The following is a 20843-nucleotide window of genomic DNA, read 5'->3' on the forward strand; positions in this document are numbered from 1 at the left end:
ATATCTGGGGGGTATTCATAGTTATCCCCTCCCCCTGTTAGAATTAGGATAAGTATTATACAATTGATTTAATTTTTGACTTGCAGGACCTGTGGTGATGTCATACCCATGTGACCAGAACGGGCGGGGCCTCAGCCAACAGAAAAATGTTGCTTCCTGGTATCAGCTTTGTTGGATGAGGCCCCGCCCCTTCTGGTCACATGGGTATGACATCACCACAGGTCCTGCTAGGTTGATTATATAATGCTTATGCTAATTCTAACAGAGCCGACTCATGCCACTCACCCCCCTGACAGACGCCGCACCCCCCCCCCGACAGACGCCACACACTCCCCCGACTGACGCCACACACTCCCATGACTGACGCTGCACACCCCCCTGACGCCGCACACTCCCCTGACTGACGCCGCACACTCCCCTGACTGACGCCGCACACTCCCCTGACTGACGCCGCACACTCCCCTGACTGACGCCGCACACTCCCCTGACTGACGCCGCACACTCCCCTGACTGACGCCGCACACTCCCCTGACTGACGCCGCACACTCCCATGACTGACGCCGCACACTCCCATTACTGACGCCGCACACTCCCATGACTGACGCCGCACACTCCCCTGACTGACGCCGCACACTCCCCTGACTGACGCCAGACTCCCCCCGACTGACGCCGCACACTCCCCTGACTGACGCCAGACTCCCCCCGACTGACGCCGCACACTCCCCTGACTGACGCCGCACACTCCCCTGACTGACGCCAGACTCCCCCCGACTGACGCCGCACACTCCCCTGACTGACGCCGCACACTCCCCTGACTGACGCCAGACTCCCCCCGACTGACGCCACACACTCCCATGACTGACGCCGCACACTCCCCTGACTGACGCCGCACACCGCCCTGACTGACGCCGCACACTCCCCTGACTGACGCCGCACACCGCCCTGACTGACGCCGCACACCGCCCTGACTGACGCCGCACACTCCCCTGACTGACGCCGCACACTCCCCTGACTGACGCCGCACACTCCCCTGACTGACGCCGCACACTCCCATGACTGACGCCGCACACTCCCCTGACTGACGCCGCACACTCCCCTGACTGACGCCGCACACTCCCCTGACTGACGTCGCACACTCCCCTGACTGATGCCGCACACTCCCCTGACTGACGCCGCACACCGCCCTGACTGACGCCGCACACTCCCCTGACTGACGCCACACACTCCCCTGACTGACGCCAGACTCCCCCCGACTGACACCACACACTCCCATGACTGACGCCGCACACTCCCCTGACTGACGCCGCACACCGCCCTGACTGACGCCGCACACTCCCCTGACTGACGCCGCACACTCCCCTGACTGACGCCGCACACTCCCCTGACTGACGCCGGACTCCCCCCGACTGACGCCACACACTCCCATGACTGACGCTGCACACCCCCCTGACGCCGCACCCCCCCCTGACTGACGCCGCACATAATATGGCATCTCCTACTGCTGTAATCACATGGAAAAAGGATGAGGGGCTGCAACAAAAGGAAATAAGGCACCAGGAGAAAAGAGTTAATTCCAAAATATATGGCACATATCATCAATACAAGTCATCAGGTAGCAAATAATAAATATTTGATAACACGTCACGATGGGCTGTGTATGTCTGATCACATGTCATTGTAACAGTGATGTCATCACCAGGGGGCTGGGCTGTGTATAAGGGGTGTGGTCTCATGTCTGATCACATGACATTATAACAGTGATGTCATCACCAGGGGGCAGGGCTGTTTATAAGGGGTGTGGCCTCATGTTTGCTCACGTCATATGAATGATGTCACCAGCAGGGGGCAGGGCTGTGTATAAGGGGTGTGGTCTCCTGTCTGATCACATTGTTACATGAGTGATGTCACCAGCAGGGGGCAGGGCTGTGTATAAGGGGTGTGGTCTCTTGTCTGATCACATTGTTACATGAGTGATGTCACCAGCAGGGGGCGGGGCTGTGTATAAGGGGTGTGGTCTCCTGTCTGATCACATTGTTACATGAGTGATGTCACCAGCAGGGGGCAGGGCTGTGTATAAGGGGTGTGGTCTCCTGTCTGATCACATTGTTACATGAGTGATGTCACCAGCAGGGGGCGGGGCTGTGTATAAGGGGTGTGGTCTCCTGTCTGATCACATTGTTACATGAGTGATGTCACCAGCAGGGGGCGGGGCTGTGTATAAGGGGTGTGGTCTCCTGTCTGATCACATTGTTACATGAGTGATGTCACCAGCAGGGGGCAGGGCTGTGTATAAGGGGTGTGGTCTCCTGTCTGATCACATTGTTACATGAGTGATGTCACCAGCAGGGGGCAGGGCTGTGTATAAGGGGTGTGGTCTCCTGTCTGGTTACATTGTTACATGAGTGATGTCACCAGCAGGGGGCAGGGCTGTGTATAAGGGGTGTGGTCTCTTGTCTGATCACATTGTTACATGAGTGATGTCACCAGCAGGGGGCGGGGCTGTGTATAAGGGGTGTGGTCTCCTGTCTGATCACATTGTTACATGAGTGATGTCACCAGCAGGGGGCGGGGCTGTGTATAAGGGGTGTGGTCTCCTGTCTGATCACATTGTTACATGAGTGATGTCACCAGCAGGGGGCAGGGCTGTGTATAAGGGGTGTGGTCTCCTGTCTGATCACATTGTTACATGAGTGATGTCACCAGCAGGGGGCAGGGCTGTGTATAAGGGGTGTGGTCTCCTGTCTGGTTACATTGTTACATGAGTGATGTCACCAGCAGGGGGCAGGGCTGTGTATAAGGGGTGTGGTCTCCTGTCTGATCACATTGCTACATGAGTGATGTCACCAGCAGGGGGCGGGGCTGTGTATAAGGGGTGTGGTCTCCTGTCTGATCACATTGCTACATGAGTGATGTCACCAGCAGGGGGCGGGGCTGTGTATAAGGGGTGTGGTCTCCTGTCTGGTTACATTGTTACATGAGTGATGTCACCAGCAGGGGGCGGGGCTGTGTATAAGGGGTGTGGTCTCCTGTCTGATCACATTGCTACATGAGTGATGTCACCAGCAGGGGGCGGGGCTGTGTATAAGGGGTGTGGTCTCCTGTCTGGTTACATTGTTACATGAGTGATGTCACCAGCAGGGGGCGGGGCTGTGTATAAGGGGTGTGGTCTCCTGTCTGATCACATTGTTACATGAGTGATGTCACCAGCAGGGGGCGGGGCTGTGTATAAGGGGTGTGGTCTCCTGTCTGATCACATTGTTACATGAGTGATGTCACCAGCAGGGGGCAGGGCTGTGTATAAGGGGTGTGGTCTCCTGTCTGATCACATTGTTACATGAGTGATGTCACCAGCAGGGGGCAGGGCTGTGTATAAGGGGTGTGGTCTCCTGTCTGGTTACATTGTTACATGAGTGATGTCACCAGCAGGGGGCAGGGCTGTGTATAAGGGGTGTGGTCTCTTGTCTGATCACATTGTTACATGAGTGATGTCACCAGCAGGGGGCGGGGCTGTGTATAAGGGGTGTGGTCTCCTGTCTGATCACATTGTTACATGAGTGATGTCACCAGCAGGGGGCGGGGCTGTGTATAAGGGGTGTGGTCTCCTGTCTGATCACATTGTTACATGAGTGATGTCACCAGCAGGGGGCAGGGCTGTGTATAAGGGGTGTGGTCTCCTGTCTGATCACATTGTTACATGAGTGATGTCACCAGCAGGGGGCGGGGCTGTGTATAAGGGGTGTGGTCTCCTGTCTGATCACATTGTTACATGAGTGATGTCACCAGCAGGGGGCGGGGCTGTGTATAAGGGGTGTGGTCTCCTGTCTGATCACATTGTTACATGAGTGATGTCACCAGCAGGGGGCGGGGCTGACACCCCTCTCACATGTATACAGACTTACCCGTGGATGGCGTGAATGGCGTGGCTTTCATAGTGATAGCGCCCCTCCTGGTGCCGGATGTCAATAGGGAACGGTGTGTGGAATGAGGGGAAGAGATGCGCAGCGTCTGCGGAGAAGGAGAAATGAGAAATTAGGAAACAACGTGTCCACGAAATCCCGGAATACAAACCTGACACAATGTATCAATCTCTATATAATCTATAGTGTAATCTGGTTCACATCTGTGCCCCCCGCATGAAGCTGCCCGTATACACCCGCCTGCTTACCAGGCAGCACAGATGGGGTTAATGGTCTGAGGGGCAGAGGAGATGACCAGACCCCGGAATGTGCTGCCCCCGCACAGATTGGTTCCTGTAGAACAATGTAAGGATTTTCTGGCTGAGAATCCAGTGATTCCAACATCAGCACCTGCCAAATTCTCCACCAGCCACCGAGAGAGCAGCTGCTGTGCCCGACAGGAGGGGTACAGGAGAGGGGGGCATATCAGCACTGGAGCATTATAAGAGGGGATGATATCAGTCACATGTGTAATGTCTGGGGTTATATCAGCACTGGAGCGTTATAAGAGGGGCTGATATCAGTCACATATGTAATGTCTGGGGTTATATCAGCACTGGAGCATTATAAGAGGGGCTGATATCAGTCACATATGTAATGTCTGGGGTTATATCAGCACTGGAGCATTATAAGAGGGGCTGATATCAGTCACATATGTAATGTCTGGGGTTATATCAGCACTGGAGCATTATAAGAGGAGCTGATATCAGTCACATCTGTAATGTATGATGGTTATATCAGCACTGGAGCATTATAAGAGGGGCTGATATCAGTCACATATGTAATGTCTGGAGGGTATATCAGCACTGGAGCATTATAAGAGGGGCTGATATCAGTCACATATGTAATGTCTGGAGGTTATATCAGCACTGGAGCGTTATAAGAGGGGCTGATATCAGTCACATATGTAATGTCTGGGGTTATATCAGCACTGGAGCATTATAAGAGGGGCTGATATCAGTCACATATGTAATGTCTGGGGTTATATCAGCACTGGAGCATTATAAGAGGAGCTGATATCAGTCACATATGTAATGTCTGGGGTTATATCAGCACTGGAGCATTATAAGAGGGGCTGATATCAGTCACATATGTAATGTCTGGGGTTATATCAGCACTGGAGCATTATAAGAGGGGCTGATATCAGTCACATATGTAATGTCTGGGGTTATATCAGCACTGGAGCATTATAAGAGGAGCTGATATCAGTCACATATGTAATGTCTGGGGTTATATCAGCACTGGAGCATTATAAGAGGGGCTGATATCAGTCACATATGTAATGTCTGGAGGTTATATCAGCACTGGAGCATTATAAGAGGGGCTGATATCAGTCACATATGTAATGTCTGGGGTTATATCAGCACTGGAGCGTTATAAGAGGGGCTGATATCCGTCACATATGTAATGTCTGGGGTTATATCAGCACTGGAGCATTATAAGAGGGGCTGATATCAGTCACATATGTAATGTCTGGGGGTTATATCAGCACTGGAGCATTATAAGAGGGGCTGATATCAGTCACATATGTAATGTCTGGGGTTATATCAGCACTGGAGCATTATAAGAGGGGCTGATATCAGTCACATGTGTAATGTCTGGGGTTATATCAGCACTGGAGCATTATAAGAGGGGCTGATATCAGTCACATATGTAATGTCTGGGGTTATATCAGCACTGGAGCGTTATAAGAGGGGCTGATATCAGTCACATATGTAATGTATGAAGGTTATATCAGCACTGGAGCATTATAAGAGGGGCTGATATCAGTCACATATGTAATGTCTGGGGTTATATCAGCACTGGAGCGTTATAAGAGGGGCTAATATCAGTCACATATGTAATGTCTGGAGGTTATATCAGCACTGGAGCATTATAAGAGGGGCTGATATCAGTCACATATGTAATGTCTGGAGGGTATATCAGCACTGGAGCGTTATAAGAGGGGCTGATATCAGTCACATATGTAATGTCTGGGGTTATATCAGCACTGGAGCATTATAAGAGGGGCTGATATCAGTCACATATGTAATGTCTGGAGGGTATATCAGCACTGGAGCGTTATAAGAGGGGCTGATATCAGTCACATATGTAATGTCTGGGGGATATATCAGCACTGGAGCATTATAAGAGGGGCTGATATCTGTCACATATGTAATGTCTGGGGTTATATCAGCACTGGAGCGTTATAAGAGGGGCTGATAACAGTCACATATGTAATGTCTGGGGTTATATCAGCACTGGAGCATTATAAGAGGGGCTGATATCAGTCACATATGTAATGTATGAAGGTTATAACAGCACTGGAGCATTATAAGAGGAGCTGATATCAGTCACATATGTAATGTCTGGGGTTATATCAGTGCTGGAGCGTTATAAGAGGGGCTGATATCAGTCACATATGTAATGTCTGGGGTTATATCAGCACTGGAGCATTATAAGAGGGGCTGATATCAGTCACATATGTAATGTATGAAGGTTATAACAGCACTGGAGCGTTATAAGAGGGGCTGATATCAGTCACATATGTAATGTCTGGGGTTATATCAGCACTGGAGCATTATAAGAGGGGCTGATATCAGTCACATGTGTAATGTCTGGGGGTTATATCAGCACTGGAGCGTTATAAGAGGGGCTGATATCAGTCACATATGTAATGTCTGGAGGTTATATCAGCACTGGAGCGTTATAAGAGGGGCTGATATCAGTCACATATGTAATGTCTGGGGTTATATCAGCACTGGAGCGTTATAAGAGGGGCTGATATCAGTCACATATGTAATGTCTGGGGTTATATCAGCAGTGGAGCATTATAAGAGGGGCTGATATCAGTCACATATGTAATGTCTGGAGGTTATATCAGCACTGGAGCGTTATAAGAGGGGCTGATATCAGTCACATATGTAATGTCTGGGGTTATATCAGCACTGGAGCAATATAAGAGGGGCTGATATCAGTCACATATGTAATGTATGAAGGTTATATCAGTACTGGAGCATTATAAGAGGGGCTGATATCAGTCACATATGTAATGTCTGGGGTTATATCAGCACTGGAGCATTATAAGAGGGGCTGATATCAGTCACATATGTAATGTCTGGGGTTATATCAGCACTGGAGCATTATAAGAGGGGCTGATATCAGTCACATATGTAATGTCTGGAGGGTATATCAGCACTGGAGCATTATAAGAGGGGCTGATATCAGTCACATATGTAATGTATGATGGTTATACCAGCACTGGAGCGATATAAGAGGGGCTGATATCAGTCACATATGTAATGTATGAAGGTTATATCAGCACTGGAGCATTATAAGAGGGGCTGATATCAGTCACATATGTAATGTCTGGAGGTTATATCAGCACTGGAGCATTATAAGAGGGGCTGATATCAGTCACATATGTAATGTATGAAGGTTATATCAGCACTGGAGCATTATAAGAGGGGCTGATATCAGTCACATATGTAATGTCTGGGGTTATATCAGCACTGGAGCATTATAAGAGGGGCTGATATCAGTCACATATGTAATGTCTGGAGGTTATATCAGCACTGGAGCGATATAAGAGGGGCTGATATCAGTCACATATGTAATGTATGATGGTTATATCAGCACTGGAGCGATATAAGAGGGGCTGATATCAGTCACATATGTAATGTCTGGGGTTATATCAGCACTGGAGCGATATAAGAGGGGCTAATATCAGTCACATATGTAATGTATGAAGGTTATATCAGCACTAGAGCATTATAAGAGGGGCTGATATCAGTCACATATGTAATGTCTGGGGTTATATCAGTACTGGAGCGATATAAGAGGGGTTGATATCAGTCACATATGTAATGTATGATGGTTATATCAGTGCTGGAGCGATATAAGAGGGGCTGATATCAGTCACATATGTAATGTCTGGGGTTACATCAGCACTGGAGCGTTATAAGAGGGGCTGATATCAGTCACATATGTAATGTCTGGGGTTATATCAGCACTGGAGCATTATAAGAGGGGCTGATATCAGTCACATATGTAATGTCTGGGGTTATATCAGTACTGGAGCGTTATAAGAGGGGCTGATATCAGTCACATATGTAATGTATGATGGTTATATCAGCACTGGAGCGATATAAGAGGGGCTGATATCAGTCACATGTGTAATGTCTGGGGTTATATCAGCACTGGAGCGATATAAGAGGGGCTGATATCAGTCACATATGTAATGTCTGGGGTTATGTCAGCACTGGAGCGTTATAAGAGGGGCTGATATCAGTCACATATGTAATGTCTGGGGTTATATTAGTACTGGAGCGATATAAGAGGGGCTGATATCAGTCACATATGTAATGTATGATGGTTATATCAGCACTGGAGTGTTATAAGAGGGGCTGATATCAGTCACATATGTAATGTATGAAGGTTATATCAGCACTGGAGCATTATAAGAGGGGCTGATATCAGTCACATATGTAATGTATGAAGGGTATATCAGCACTGGAGCATTATAAGAGGGGCTGATATCAGTCACATATGTAATGTCTGGGGTTATATCAGCACTGGAGCGTTATAAGAGGGGCTGATATCAGTCACATATGTAATGTCTGGGGTTATATCAGCACTGGAGCGTTATAAGAGGGGCTGATATCAGTCACATATGTAATGTCTGAGGTTATATCAGTACTGGAGCATTATAAGAGGGGCTGATATCAGTCACATATGTAATGTCTGAGGTTATATCAGTACTGGAGCGTTATAAGAGGGGCGGATATCAGTCACATATGTAATGTATGATGGTTATATCAGCACTGGAGCGTTATAAGAGGGGCGGATATCAGTCATATATGTAATGTCTGGGGTTAGATCAGCACTGGAGCGTTATAAGAGGGGCTGATATCAGTCACATATGTAATGTCTGGGGTTATATCAGCACTGGAGCATTATAAGAGGGGCTGATATCAGTCACATATGTAATGTCTGAGGTTATATCAGCACTGGAGCATTATAAGAGGGGCTGATATCAGTCACATATGTAATGTCTGGGGTTATATCAGCACTGGAGCGTTATAAGAGGGGCTGATATCAGTCACATATGTAATGTCTGGGGTTATATCAGCACTGGAGCATTATAAGAGGGGCTGATATCAGTCACATATGTAATGTCTGGGGTTATATCAGCACTGGAGCGTTATAAGAGGGGCTGATATCAGTCACATATGTAATGTCTGGTGTTATATCAGCACTGGAGTGTTATAAGAGGGGCTGATATCAGTCACATATGTAATGTATGAAGGTTATATCAGCACTGGAGCATTATAAGAGGGGCTGATATCAGTCACATATGTAATGTCTGGGGTTATATCAGCACTGGAGCGTTATAAGAGGGGCTGATATCAGTCACATATGTAATGTATGATGGTTATATCAGCACTGGAGCGTTATAAGAGGGGCTGATATCAGTCACATATGTAATGTCTGGGGTTAGATCAGCACTGGAGCGTTATAAGAGGGGCTGATATCAGTCACATATGTAATGTCTGGGGTTATATCAGCACTGGAGCATTATAAGAGGGGCTGATATCAGTCACATATGTAATGTCTGGGGTTATATCAGCACTGGAGCATTATAAGAGGGGCTGATATCAGTCACATATGTAATGTCTGGGGTTATATCAGCACTGGAGCGTTATAAGAGGGGCTGATATCAGTCACCTATGTATTCATTTATATAGTGCTGTTACATTTGTATAATGTTCCTATTCGCTGACAGCACACTAGGATAATAGATTAGGACGTTGCTGGGTTCCTGTATCTGCTGATGCTGTTAACCCTTCGGGCCCCTCATCCTATCCCCTGGGCCCCCATACGGAGAACATGTGCTCGGACGGCGGCGGTGAAAGTTGCTGAGTGTTTTATTTTCTTCTGGAACAGGAAGTCCTCGGTAATAAGAATAATATTCTTGGGGCCGAGTCATTAAAACAAGATTTTCTATCTTAAACCGAAGAAAAAAAAGGAATAACATTTGAGGAAACAGGAAATTCCCGAAGATCTGGATCAAGAAAAAAATAACTGAGTTGATCCCACCGCAGGCAGAGACTGACCCCCAAAAAGAGACCCCCAAAGTCCGAGCAGGAGCCGTGCAAAGAATCAGAAAGACGAGGTGATCATAGACCGAGCAGTAACATCAATCAACGAAACTGATCACAACGACAGATCCAGGAGGATTATTACACCAGTGTACGGGTCACACCATCATCTGATAACCAGTATAAAATGCAGAGCGTATAGGACCAATAACCAGTATACAATGCAGAGCGTATAGGATCAATAACCAGTATACAATGCAGAGCGTATAGGATCAATAACCAGTATACAATGCAGAGCGTATAGGATCAATAACCAGTATACAATGCAGAGCGTATAGGATCAATAACCAGTATACAATGCAGAGCGTATAGGATCAATAACCAGTATACAATGCAGAGCGTATAGGATCAATAACCAGTATACAATGCAGAACGTATAGGATCAATACCAGTATACAATGCAGAGCATATAGGATCAATAACCAGTATACAATACAGAGCGTATAGGATCAATAACCAGTATACAATGCAGAGCATATAGGATCAATAACCAGTATACAATGCAGAGCGTATAGGATCAATAACCAGTATACAATACAGAGCGTATAGGATCAATAACCAGTATACAATGCAGAGCGTATAGGATCAATAACCAGTATACAGTGCAGAGCGTATAGGATCCAGTATACAATGCAGAATGTATAAGATCAATAACCAGTATATATTGCAGAGCGTATAGGATCAATAACCAGTATATAATGCAGAGCGTATAGGATCAATAACCAGTATATAATGCAGAGCGTATAGGATCAATAACCAGTATACAATGCAGAGCGTATAGGATCAATACCAGTATACAATGCAGAGCATATAGGATCAATAACCAGTATACAATTCAGAGCGTATAGGATCAATACCAGTATACAATGCAGAGCGTATAGGATCAAGAACCAGTATACAATGCAGAGCGTATAGGATCAATAACCAGTATACAATGCAGAACGTATAGGATCAATAACCAGTATACAATGCAGAACGTATAGGATCAATACCAGTATACAATGCAGAGCTTATAGGATCAATAACCAGTATACAATGCAGAGCGTATAGGATCAATAACCAGTATACAATACAGAGCGTATAGGATCAATAACCAGTATATAATGCAGAGCGTATAGGATCCAGTATACAATGCAGAGCATATAGGATCAATAACCAGTATACAATACAGAGCGTATAGGATCAATAACCAGTATACAATACAGAGCGTATAGGATCAATAACCAGTATACAATGCAGAGCGTATAGGATCAATAACCAGTATACAGTGCAGAGCGTATAGGATCCAGTATACAATGCAGAGCATATAGGATCAATAACCAGTATACAATACAGAGCGTATAGGATCAATACCAGTATACAATGCAGAGTGTATAGGATCAATAACCAGTATATAATGCAGAACGTATAGGATCAATAACCAGTATACAATGCAGAGTGTATAGGATCAATAACCAGTATACAATGCAGAGTGTATAGGATCAATAACCAGTATACAATGCAGAGCGTATAGGATCAATAACCAGTATACAATGCAGAGCGTATAGGATCAATAACCAGTATACAGTGCAGAGCGTCTAGGATCAATAACCAGTATACAATGCAGAGCGTATAGGATCAAGAACCAGTATACAATGCAGAGCATATAGGATCAATAACCAGTATACAATGCAGTGTATAGGATCAATAACCAGTATACAATGCAGAGCATATAGGATCAATACCAGTATACAATGCAGAGTGTATAGGATCAATAACCAGTATACAATGCAGAGTGTATAGGATCAATAACCAGTATACAATGCAGAGCGTATAGGATCAATAACCAGTATACAGTGCAGAGCGTATAGGATCAATAACCAGTATACAATGCAGAGTGTATAGGATCAATAACCAGTATACAATGCAGAGCGTATAGGATCAATAACCAGTATACAGTGCAGAGTGTATAGGATCAATAACCAGTATACAATGCAGAGCGTATAGGACCAATAACCAGTATACAATGCAGAGCGTATAGGATCAATAACCAGTATACAATGCAGAGCGTATAGGATCAAGAACCAGTATACAATGCAGAGCGTATAGGATCAATAACCAGTATACAATGCAGAGCGTATAGGATCAATAACCAGTATACAATGCAGAGCGTATAGGATCAATAACCAGTATACAATGCAGAGCGTATAGGATCAATAACCAGTATACAGTGCAGAGCGTATAGGATCAATAACCAGTATACAGTGCAGAGCGTATAGGATCAATAACCAGTATACAATGCAGACCGTATAGGATCAATAACCAGTATACAATGCAGAGCGTATAGGATCAATAACCAGTATACAATGCAGAGCGTATAGGATCAATAACCAGTATACAGTGCAGAGCGTATAGGATCAATAACCAGTATACAATGCAGAGCGTATAGGATCAATAACCAGTATACAATGCAGAGCGTATAGGATCAATAACCAGTATACAATGCAGAGCGTATAGGACCAATAACCAGTATACAATGCAGAGCGTATAGGATCAATAACCAGTATACAATGCAGAGCGTATAGGACCAATAACCAGTATACAATGCAGAGCGTATAGGATCAATAACCAGTATACAATGCAGAGCGTATAGGATCAAGAACCAGTATACAATGCAGAGCATATAGGATCAATAACCAGTATACAATGCAGAGCATATAGGATCAATAACCAGTATACAATGCAGAGCATATAGGATCAATAACCAGTATACAATGCAGAGCGTATAGGATCAATAACCAGTATACAATGCAGAGCGTATAGGATCAATAACCAGTATACAATGCAGAGCGTATAGGATCAATAACCAGTATACAATGCAGAGCGTATAGGATCAATAACCAGTATACAATGCAGAGCGTATAGGATCAATAACCAGTATACAATGCAGAGCGTATAGGATCAAGAACCAGTATACAATGCAGAGCTTATAGGATCAATAACCAGTATACAATGCAGAGCGTATAGGATCAATAACCAGTATACAATGCAGAGCATATAGGATCAATAACCAGTATACAATGCAGAGCGTATAGGATCAATAACCAGTATACAATGCAGAGCATATAGGATCAATAACCAGTATACAATGCAGAGCGTATAGGATCAATAACCAGTATACAATGCAGAGCATATAGGATCATTAACCAGTATACAATGCAGAGCATATAGGATCAATAACCAGTATACAATGCAGAGCGTATAGGATCAATAACCAGTATACAATGCAGAGCATATAGGATCAATAACCAGTATACAATGCAGAGCGTATAGGGTCAATAACCAGTATACAATGCAGAGCGTATAGGATCAATAACCAGTATACAATGCAGAGCGTATAGGATCAAGAACCAGTATACAATGCAGAGCTTATAGGATCAATAACCAGTATACAATGCAGAGCATATAGGATCAATAACCAGTATACAATGCAGAGCGTATAGGATCAATAACCAGTATACAGTGCAGAGCGTATAGGATCAATAACCAGTATACAATGCAGAGCGTATAGGATCAATAACCAGTATACAATGCAGAGCGTATAGGATCAAGAACCAGTATACAATGCAGAGCTTATAGGATCAATAACCAGTATACAATGCAGAGTGTATAGGATCAATAACCAGTATACAATGCAGAGCGTATAGGATCAAGAACCAGTATACAATGCAGAGCTTATAGGATCAATAACCAGTATACAATGCAGAGCATATAGGATCAATAACCAGTATACAGTGCAGAGCGTATAGGATCAATAACCAGTATACAATGCAGAGCTTATAGGATCAATAACCAGTATACAATGCAGAGCGTATAGGATCCAGTATACAATGCAGAGCGTATAGGATCAATAACCAGTATACAATGCAGAGCGTATAGGATCCAGTATACAATGCAGAGCGTATAGGATCCAGTATACAATGCAGAGCATATAGGATCCAGTATACAATGCAGTGTATAGGATCACTGGAGCCCACAGAATCTCATCTCTGAAGCAGAATAGATCACACTGGGTCCAGTGATCTGCAATCTCGGACCGTTCGGACGCTCCAGGTCCTGGAGCAGCCGCCCGCTCTTCTCCCGCTCTTCTCCCGCTTCTTCCCCGTCGTCTCGTTAGGAGGTGGCCATATTTCACTGTAATTGGCTGTCGTCTCCGGCGGTGCACCTGTGATAGCGGTTCCTCACCCTCCAGAATAAGGGGAACGGAAAAATTTACCAAGAATTAGGACAGAGATAAAATTAGTTTTATTTCTGCAGATCAGACAATTCTGGGTGATATTAATATTCACACCGTGATGGCAGAGGTGTGAACTGTGCATGAAAATGGGGGGCACAGCCCTATACAGAGATTAGAAGACCCCCCAGACACCGCGGAATATAGTCATCCCGACCACCCCCCAGCAATGAAGGACTATCTATAACCTGTACATAATATCCATCCGTCTCTCTCTCACGGCTGGGGTTTGGTGCTGTGTACAGTAAAGCACGTTGGGGGCTCAGTGGTGTCTACAGTGAAGCACGGTGGGATTTCAGTGCTGTGTACAGTGAAGCACGGTGGGAGCTCAGTGGTGTCTACATTGAAGCACAGTAGAGACTTGGTGATGTCTGCAATGAAGCACGGTGGGGTCTCAGTGATGTCTACAGTGAAGCACCTTGGGGGCTCGATGTCTACAGTGAAGTACGGTGGGAGCTCATTGCTGTGTACAGTGAAGCACCTCGGGGGCTCGATGTCTACAGTGAAGTACGGTGGGAGCTCAGTGCTGTGTACAGTGAAGCATGGTGGAAGCTCAGTGATGTCTACAGTGAAGCACGGTGAGGGCTCGGTGGTGTCTACAGTGAAGTATGGTGGGGGTTCAGTGATGTCTACAGTGGAGTATGGTGGGGGTTCAGTGATGTCTACAGTGAAGTATGGTGGGGGTTCAGTGATGTCTACAGTGAAGCACGGTGAGGGCTCGGTGGTGTCTACAGTGAAGTATGGTGGGGGTTCAGTGATGTCTACAGTGAAGCACGGTGAGGGCTCGGTGATGTCTACAGTGAAGTATGGTGAGGGCTCGGTGATGTCTACAGTGAAGTATGGTGGGGGTTCAGTGATGTCTACAGTGAAGTATGGTGGGGGTTCAGTGATGTCTACAGTGAAGTATGGTGGGGGTTCAGTGATGTCTACAGTGAAGTATGGTGGGGGCTTGGTGATGTCTACAGTGGAGTATGGTGGGGGTTCAGTGATGTCTACAGTGACGTATGGTGGGGGTTCAGTGATGTCTACAGTGAAGCACGGTGAGGGCTCGGTGATGTCTACAGTGGAGTATGGTGGGGGTTCAGTGATGTCTACAGTGAAGTATGGTGGGGGTTCAGTGATGTCTACAGTGAAGTATGGTGGGGGTTCAGTGATGTCTACAGTGAAGTATGGTGGGGGTTCAGTGATGTCTACAGTGAAGTATGGTGGGGGTTCAGTGATGTCTACAGTGAAGTATGGTGGGGGTTCAGTGATGTCTACAGTGAAGTATGGTGGGGGTTCAGTGATGTCTACAGTGAAGTATGGTGGGGGTTCAGTGATGTCTACAGTGAAGTATGGTGGGGGTTCAGTGATGTCTACAGTGAAGTATGGTGGGGGCTTGGTGATGTCTACAGTGAAGTATGGTGGGGGCTTGGTGATGTCTACAGTGAAGTATGGTGGGGGCTCAGTGATGTCTACAGTGAAGTATGGTGGGGGCTCAGTGATGTCTACAGTGAAGTATGGTGGGGGTTCAGTGATGTCTACAGTGAAGTATGGTGGGGGCTTGGTGATGTCTACAGTGAAGTATGGTGGGGGCTCGGTGATGTCTACAGTGAAGTATGGTGGGGGCTCAGTGATGTCTACAGTGAAGTATGGTGGGGGTTCAGTGATGTCTACAGTGAAGTATGGTGGGGGTTCAGTGATGTCTACAGTGAAGTATGGTGGGGGTTCAGTGATGTCTACAGTGAAGTATGGTGGGGGTTCAGTGATGTCTACAGTGAAGTATGGTGGGGGTTCAGTGATGTCTACAGTGAAGTATGGTGGGGGTTCAGTGATGTCTACAGTGAAGTATGGTGGGGGTTCAGTGATGTCTACAGTGAAGTATGGTGGGGGTTCAGTGATGTCTACAGTGAAGTATGGTGGGGGCTTGGTGATGTCTACAGTGAAGTATGGTGGGGGCTTGGTGATGTCTACAGTGAAGTATGGTGGGGGCTCAGTGATGTCTACAGTGAAGTATGGTGGGGGCTCAGTGATGTCTACAGTGAAGTATGGTGGGGGTTCAGTGATGTCTACAGTGAAGTATGGTGGGGGCTTGGTGATGTCTACAGTGAAGTATGGTGGGGGCTCGGTGATGTCTACAGTGAAGTATGGTGGGGGCTCAGTGATGTCTACAGTGAAGTATGGTGGGGGCTCGGTGATGTCTACAGTGAAGTATGGTGGGGTCTCTGTGATGTCTACAGTGAAGCACAGTGGGGGCTCGGTGATGTCTACAGTGAAGCATGGCGGGAGCCAGGGGCGGGCTGGCCCAGGGGGCAGGCGGGCAATTGCCCCCAGGCCACCCTCCCAACCGCTATACAGGGCCGGCCGCCTGCTGCATGATATCATTATAACACACACATGGCCGTGTCTCCTGTACTGTGATGCCGCGGACTGACACATACAGGCGCAGACAGTGCGGCATTATAGTACAGGAGACACGGCCGCGCGCAGTTGTGCGCGCGGCCGTGTACTGTAATGACGTCATGTCAGGGCCGCCATCAGGGCATTACTGCCAGTACTGGTGTATGGGGCCCAGAATCAAGGAGGGAGAACCGGCCGCTCACCGACAGCTGCCCTCCCGCTGCTGCTCTGCACTAAACTGCAGATCTGTGCAGGGAGGAAGCTACCGGGAGATGAACGGAGGCTGCTGGAGCGGCAGCGGGTGAAAGGTCCTGAAATTACTGATCACATGACCGGTGACCCGGCAGGTCCTGTAGCTGCTGCAGCCTCCGTGCAGCTCCCAGCGTCTCCTCTCCTGCTCTGCACTGATCAGGAGCGGCAGCATGAGGTATGTGTGTAAGGAAATGTGCCTGTAATGCTGTGTGTATATGTGCAGTATTTAACAGTTGTGTTTAATGGGTGCATGTATTAGAGCGGTGTATGTAGGTGCATGCAGTAGGGCTGTGTTTGTATGTGTGCATGTAAGCTGTGTGTGTCTAGATTTGAATGAAGCAGAGCTGTGTGCGCCTGTGGGCATGGAGCGGAGCGTTGTGGGCACGGAGCGGAGCCGAGTGCGCCTGTGGGCATGGAGCGGAGCGGTGTGCGCCTGTGGGCATGGAGCGGAGCGGTGTGCGCCTGTGGGCATGGAGCGGAGCGGTGTGGGCATGGAGCGGTGTGCGCCTGTGGGCATGGAGCGGTGTGGGCATGGAGCAGAGCTGAGTGCACCTGTGGGCATGGAGCGGAGCTGAGTGCGCCTGTGGGCATGGAGCGGAGCCGAGTGCGTCTGTGGGCATGGAGCAGAGCCGTGTGCACCTGTGGGCATGGAGCAGTGTGCGCCTGTGGGCATGGAGCAGTGTGCGCCTGTGGGCATGGAGCGGAGCGATGTGCGCCTGTGGGCCTGCCTGTCTCTCGGCTCATACACAGCACCATACTGTATATACAGGAGCACACTGCAGTCTGCATTATGATTGTATACTATATGTATATAGTGTGGGTGTGTGTGTGCAGTATAGTTCTGTGTATACACTATATGCAGCCCCCAGCCTCTATATTATACACAGTGGGTACGGAAAGTATTCACACCCCTTTACATTTTGACTCTGTTTCATTGCTGCCATTTGGTAAATTCAAAAAAGTTGTTTTTTTTCTCCTTGTTGTACACTCTGCTCCCATCCCCCATCTGGACAGAGGAAAACAGAAATCTAGAAAGTATTGCAAATGTATTAAACAAGAACACTTTCCGTCCGTACCCACTGTATATGCAGCCAGCAGACTCTAGATTTATATATATATAGGAGAATTAGGATCCAGCAAAAAGATGAAATTTCACCAAAATTTTAAAAACTTCTTCTTTATTATTCCTTTGAGTCATATAAAAGTATGAGGAACTCCAATCATGGACCGTGAAGAAGGCACATAGTGCTGAAACATGTAGTCCCTTGCTGCAGTGCTATTAATTGATTGGAGTTCCTCATACTTTTATATGACTCAAAGGAATAATAAAGAAGAAGTTTTTAAAATTTTGGTGAAATTTCATCCTTTTGCTTGATCCTAATTCTCCTACATTTCTATTTGTTTGGGCACACTCCCTGCCTGGATCCCTACAGAATATAAGGTGAACACCGACCACTGCATCAAGAGGAACTCCTTTATGGTGAGCTGGCTATATGTTTTCTACATTGTTTGATTTTATATATATATATATATATATATATATATATATATATATATATATATATAAAAAAATATAAATATAAATATATATATATATATATATATATATATATATATATATATATATATACATATACATATATATATATATATATATACATATACATATACACAGACTCTATATTATATATACACACACACAGCCAGCAGCCTGCATCCTCAATTTATACTCACTCTAGCTGTAGTACCCAGGCGTTGCCCGGGATAGTAGCTGTCTCTCCCCCAGTCTCTGTGTGTCGCTGTCTGTCTCTCGGTCTGTGTCTTTCTTTGTCTGTATTTCTATCAGTCTGTCTCTTTCCAGGTCTGTCTCTTTCCAGGTCTGTCTCTTTCCAGGTCTGTCTCTTTCCAGGTCTGTCTCTTTCCAGGTCTGTCTCTATCCGTCTCTTCACCGACATCTTATTATCTCACACATAAGCTTCTTATACTAAGAGTTTATTTTGTTCCTATAGCAACCACTGACAGAGCCTGTCGCTCCCACCTCCATTTAGTTTAATGGAGGCAGGATTTTGGAGAGTAACTGTAAAGCACGGGGTTACATTTTACCTTCAAAACATAGTCTATGACATTCCCTGAGTCACATGGGGCGTCCGTGCAAAATTTTGTGATTGTACATGCGATGGTGCAAATTCCTTTAGTGGACACAAACACACACACACACACACACACACACACACACACACACATTGTGGGGCTGGGACTGGGGCTTGTCATTTTGATAACCCAAAAACCTGGTGCATGCAGCTTTTTTCAGGCTGTCAAAATGACAACTGTGCTGCATAGCTGAGCCGAACAGCGGTTAATGTTTGGTTTGTGAGGACGGTTTTCAGAAGTGGAGTTTTGCCAAGAATGGCGGGGGTACTATGGACGGCTTGAGTGGTGGAGGCGGAGCTGGGGTGGAGCCTGGGCAGAGTCTCAAGGGGCCTGAAAATGTTGCTAGTATGGGGCCCTGAAAATCCTGGCCCTGCGTCATGCAGCGTGCGCTGCCTCCCCACCGAAGAGGAGCGTCAAACAAGTATGAGGGCCACACAGGAGGCAAGAGAAGTGTCCTCAATCATCAAAAGTAAAAGCCCCCCAGTCTGTGTGTATAGGATTGTGTCTATTTATGTGTGTGTATGTTTATATGTTTGTGAATGTCTTCAAATATGTGTCTGCTTAATGTGAATAAATCTGGGTACGTGTCTGTACGCCGTGTGGGGGTACGTGTCTGTACGCCGTGTGGGGGTACGTGTCTGTACGCCGTGTGGGGGTACGTGTCTGTACGCCGTGTGGGGGTACGTGTCTGTACGCCGTGTGGGGGTACGTGTCTGTACGCCGTGTGGGGGTACGTGTCTGTACGCCGTGTGGGGGTACGTGTCTGTACGCCGTGTTGGGGTACGTGTCTGTACGCCGTGTGGGGGTACGTGTCTGTACGCCGTGTGGGGGTACGTGTCTGTACGCCGTGTGGGGGTACGTGTCTGTACGCCGTGTGGGGGTACGTGTCTGTACGCCGTGTTGGGGTACGTGTCTGTACGCCGTGTGGGGGTACGTGTCTGTACGCCGTGTGGGGGTACGTGTCTGTACGCCGTGTGGGGGTACGTGTCTGTACACCGTGTGGGGGTACGTGTCTGTATGCCGTGTGGGGGTACGTGTCTGTACGCCGTGTGGGGGTACGTGTCTGTACACCGTGTGGGGGTACGTGTCTGTATGCCGTGTGGGGGTACGTGTCTGTACGCTGTGTGGGTGTACGTATCTGTACGCCGTGTGGGGGTACGTGTCTGTACTGTATGTTTGCATGTCCGTGTTTGTTAGGGTCTATGTATGAGTGTATGATGCGTGTATGTAAGGGTACGTGACCATGATGAGGGTTCAGTGTTTTGGATGTAGAGTGTTTTTGCTGCATCCAAAACGCTGTGGATGGATTTCTAAAATCCCATGCCCACTGCTCATGTACTGCCCGTCCCACAGCAAAAGCTGACCTGTGGCGTGGATGTCACTTTATTGCTGCGGAGATGCGAGTGTTTTCCGCAGAGAGAACAGAGAAAACGACCGCAGCGGCCTGAACCCTGACTGTGGGCACAAGCAGCTGCAGTCCCTTCGGAGAGTACTCGTGGCCCCGCAGGAGAGGACGCGCTGCCTCCAGGACGCAGCATGTCTGGACCGTGGCCACATACCCTTATAGTGTTGTGGTGTATGTGTAAAACATTTGTATCTTATATCTTATCTTTAAGGCTGAGTGCCCACCGTCAGGCGTCCTCATGGTCTGGGTGCAGGGTACTTTCTCTAGCGGAGGTGCACTGTCCGTGT

The 20843-nt window shown here is 46.9% G+C and overlaps 1 protein-coding gene across 1 annotated transcript in view; it reads right to left on the minus strand.

The window, feature by feature from the left end:
• The window catches only part of GLI2 (GLI family zinc finger 2), a 244550-nt gene that overhangs the window by 84814 nt on the left and 138893 nt on the right, over positions 1-20843 (minus strand). The window contains exon 3 of the mRNA XM_075317020.1: positions 3900-4005. Within this exon, the coding sequence (XP_075173135.1) occupies positions 3900-4005 (106 nt within the window). The remainder of the gene's footprint in view (positions 1-3899; positions 4006-20843) is intronic.

This window comes from Anomaloglossus baeobatrachus, chromosome 7 (assembly GCF_048569485.1).
Source record: "Anomaloglossus baeobatrachus isolate aAnoBae1 chromosome 7, aAnoBae1.hap1, whole genome shotgun sequence".
NCBI lineage: Eukaryota > Metazoa > Chordata > Amphibia > Anura > Aromobatidae > Anomaloglossus > Anomaloglossus baeobatrachus.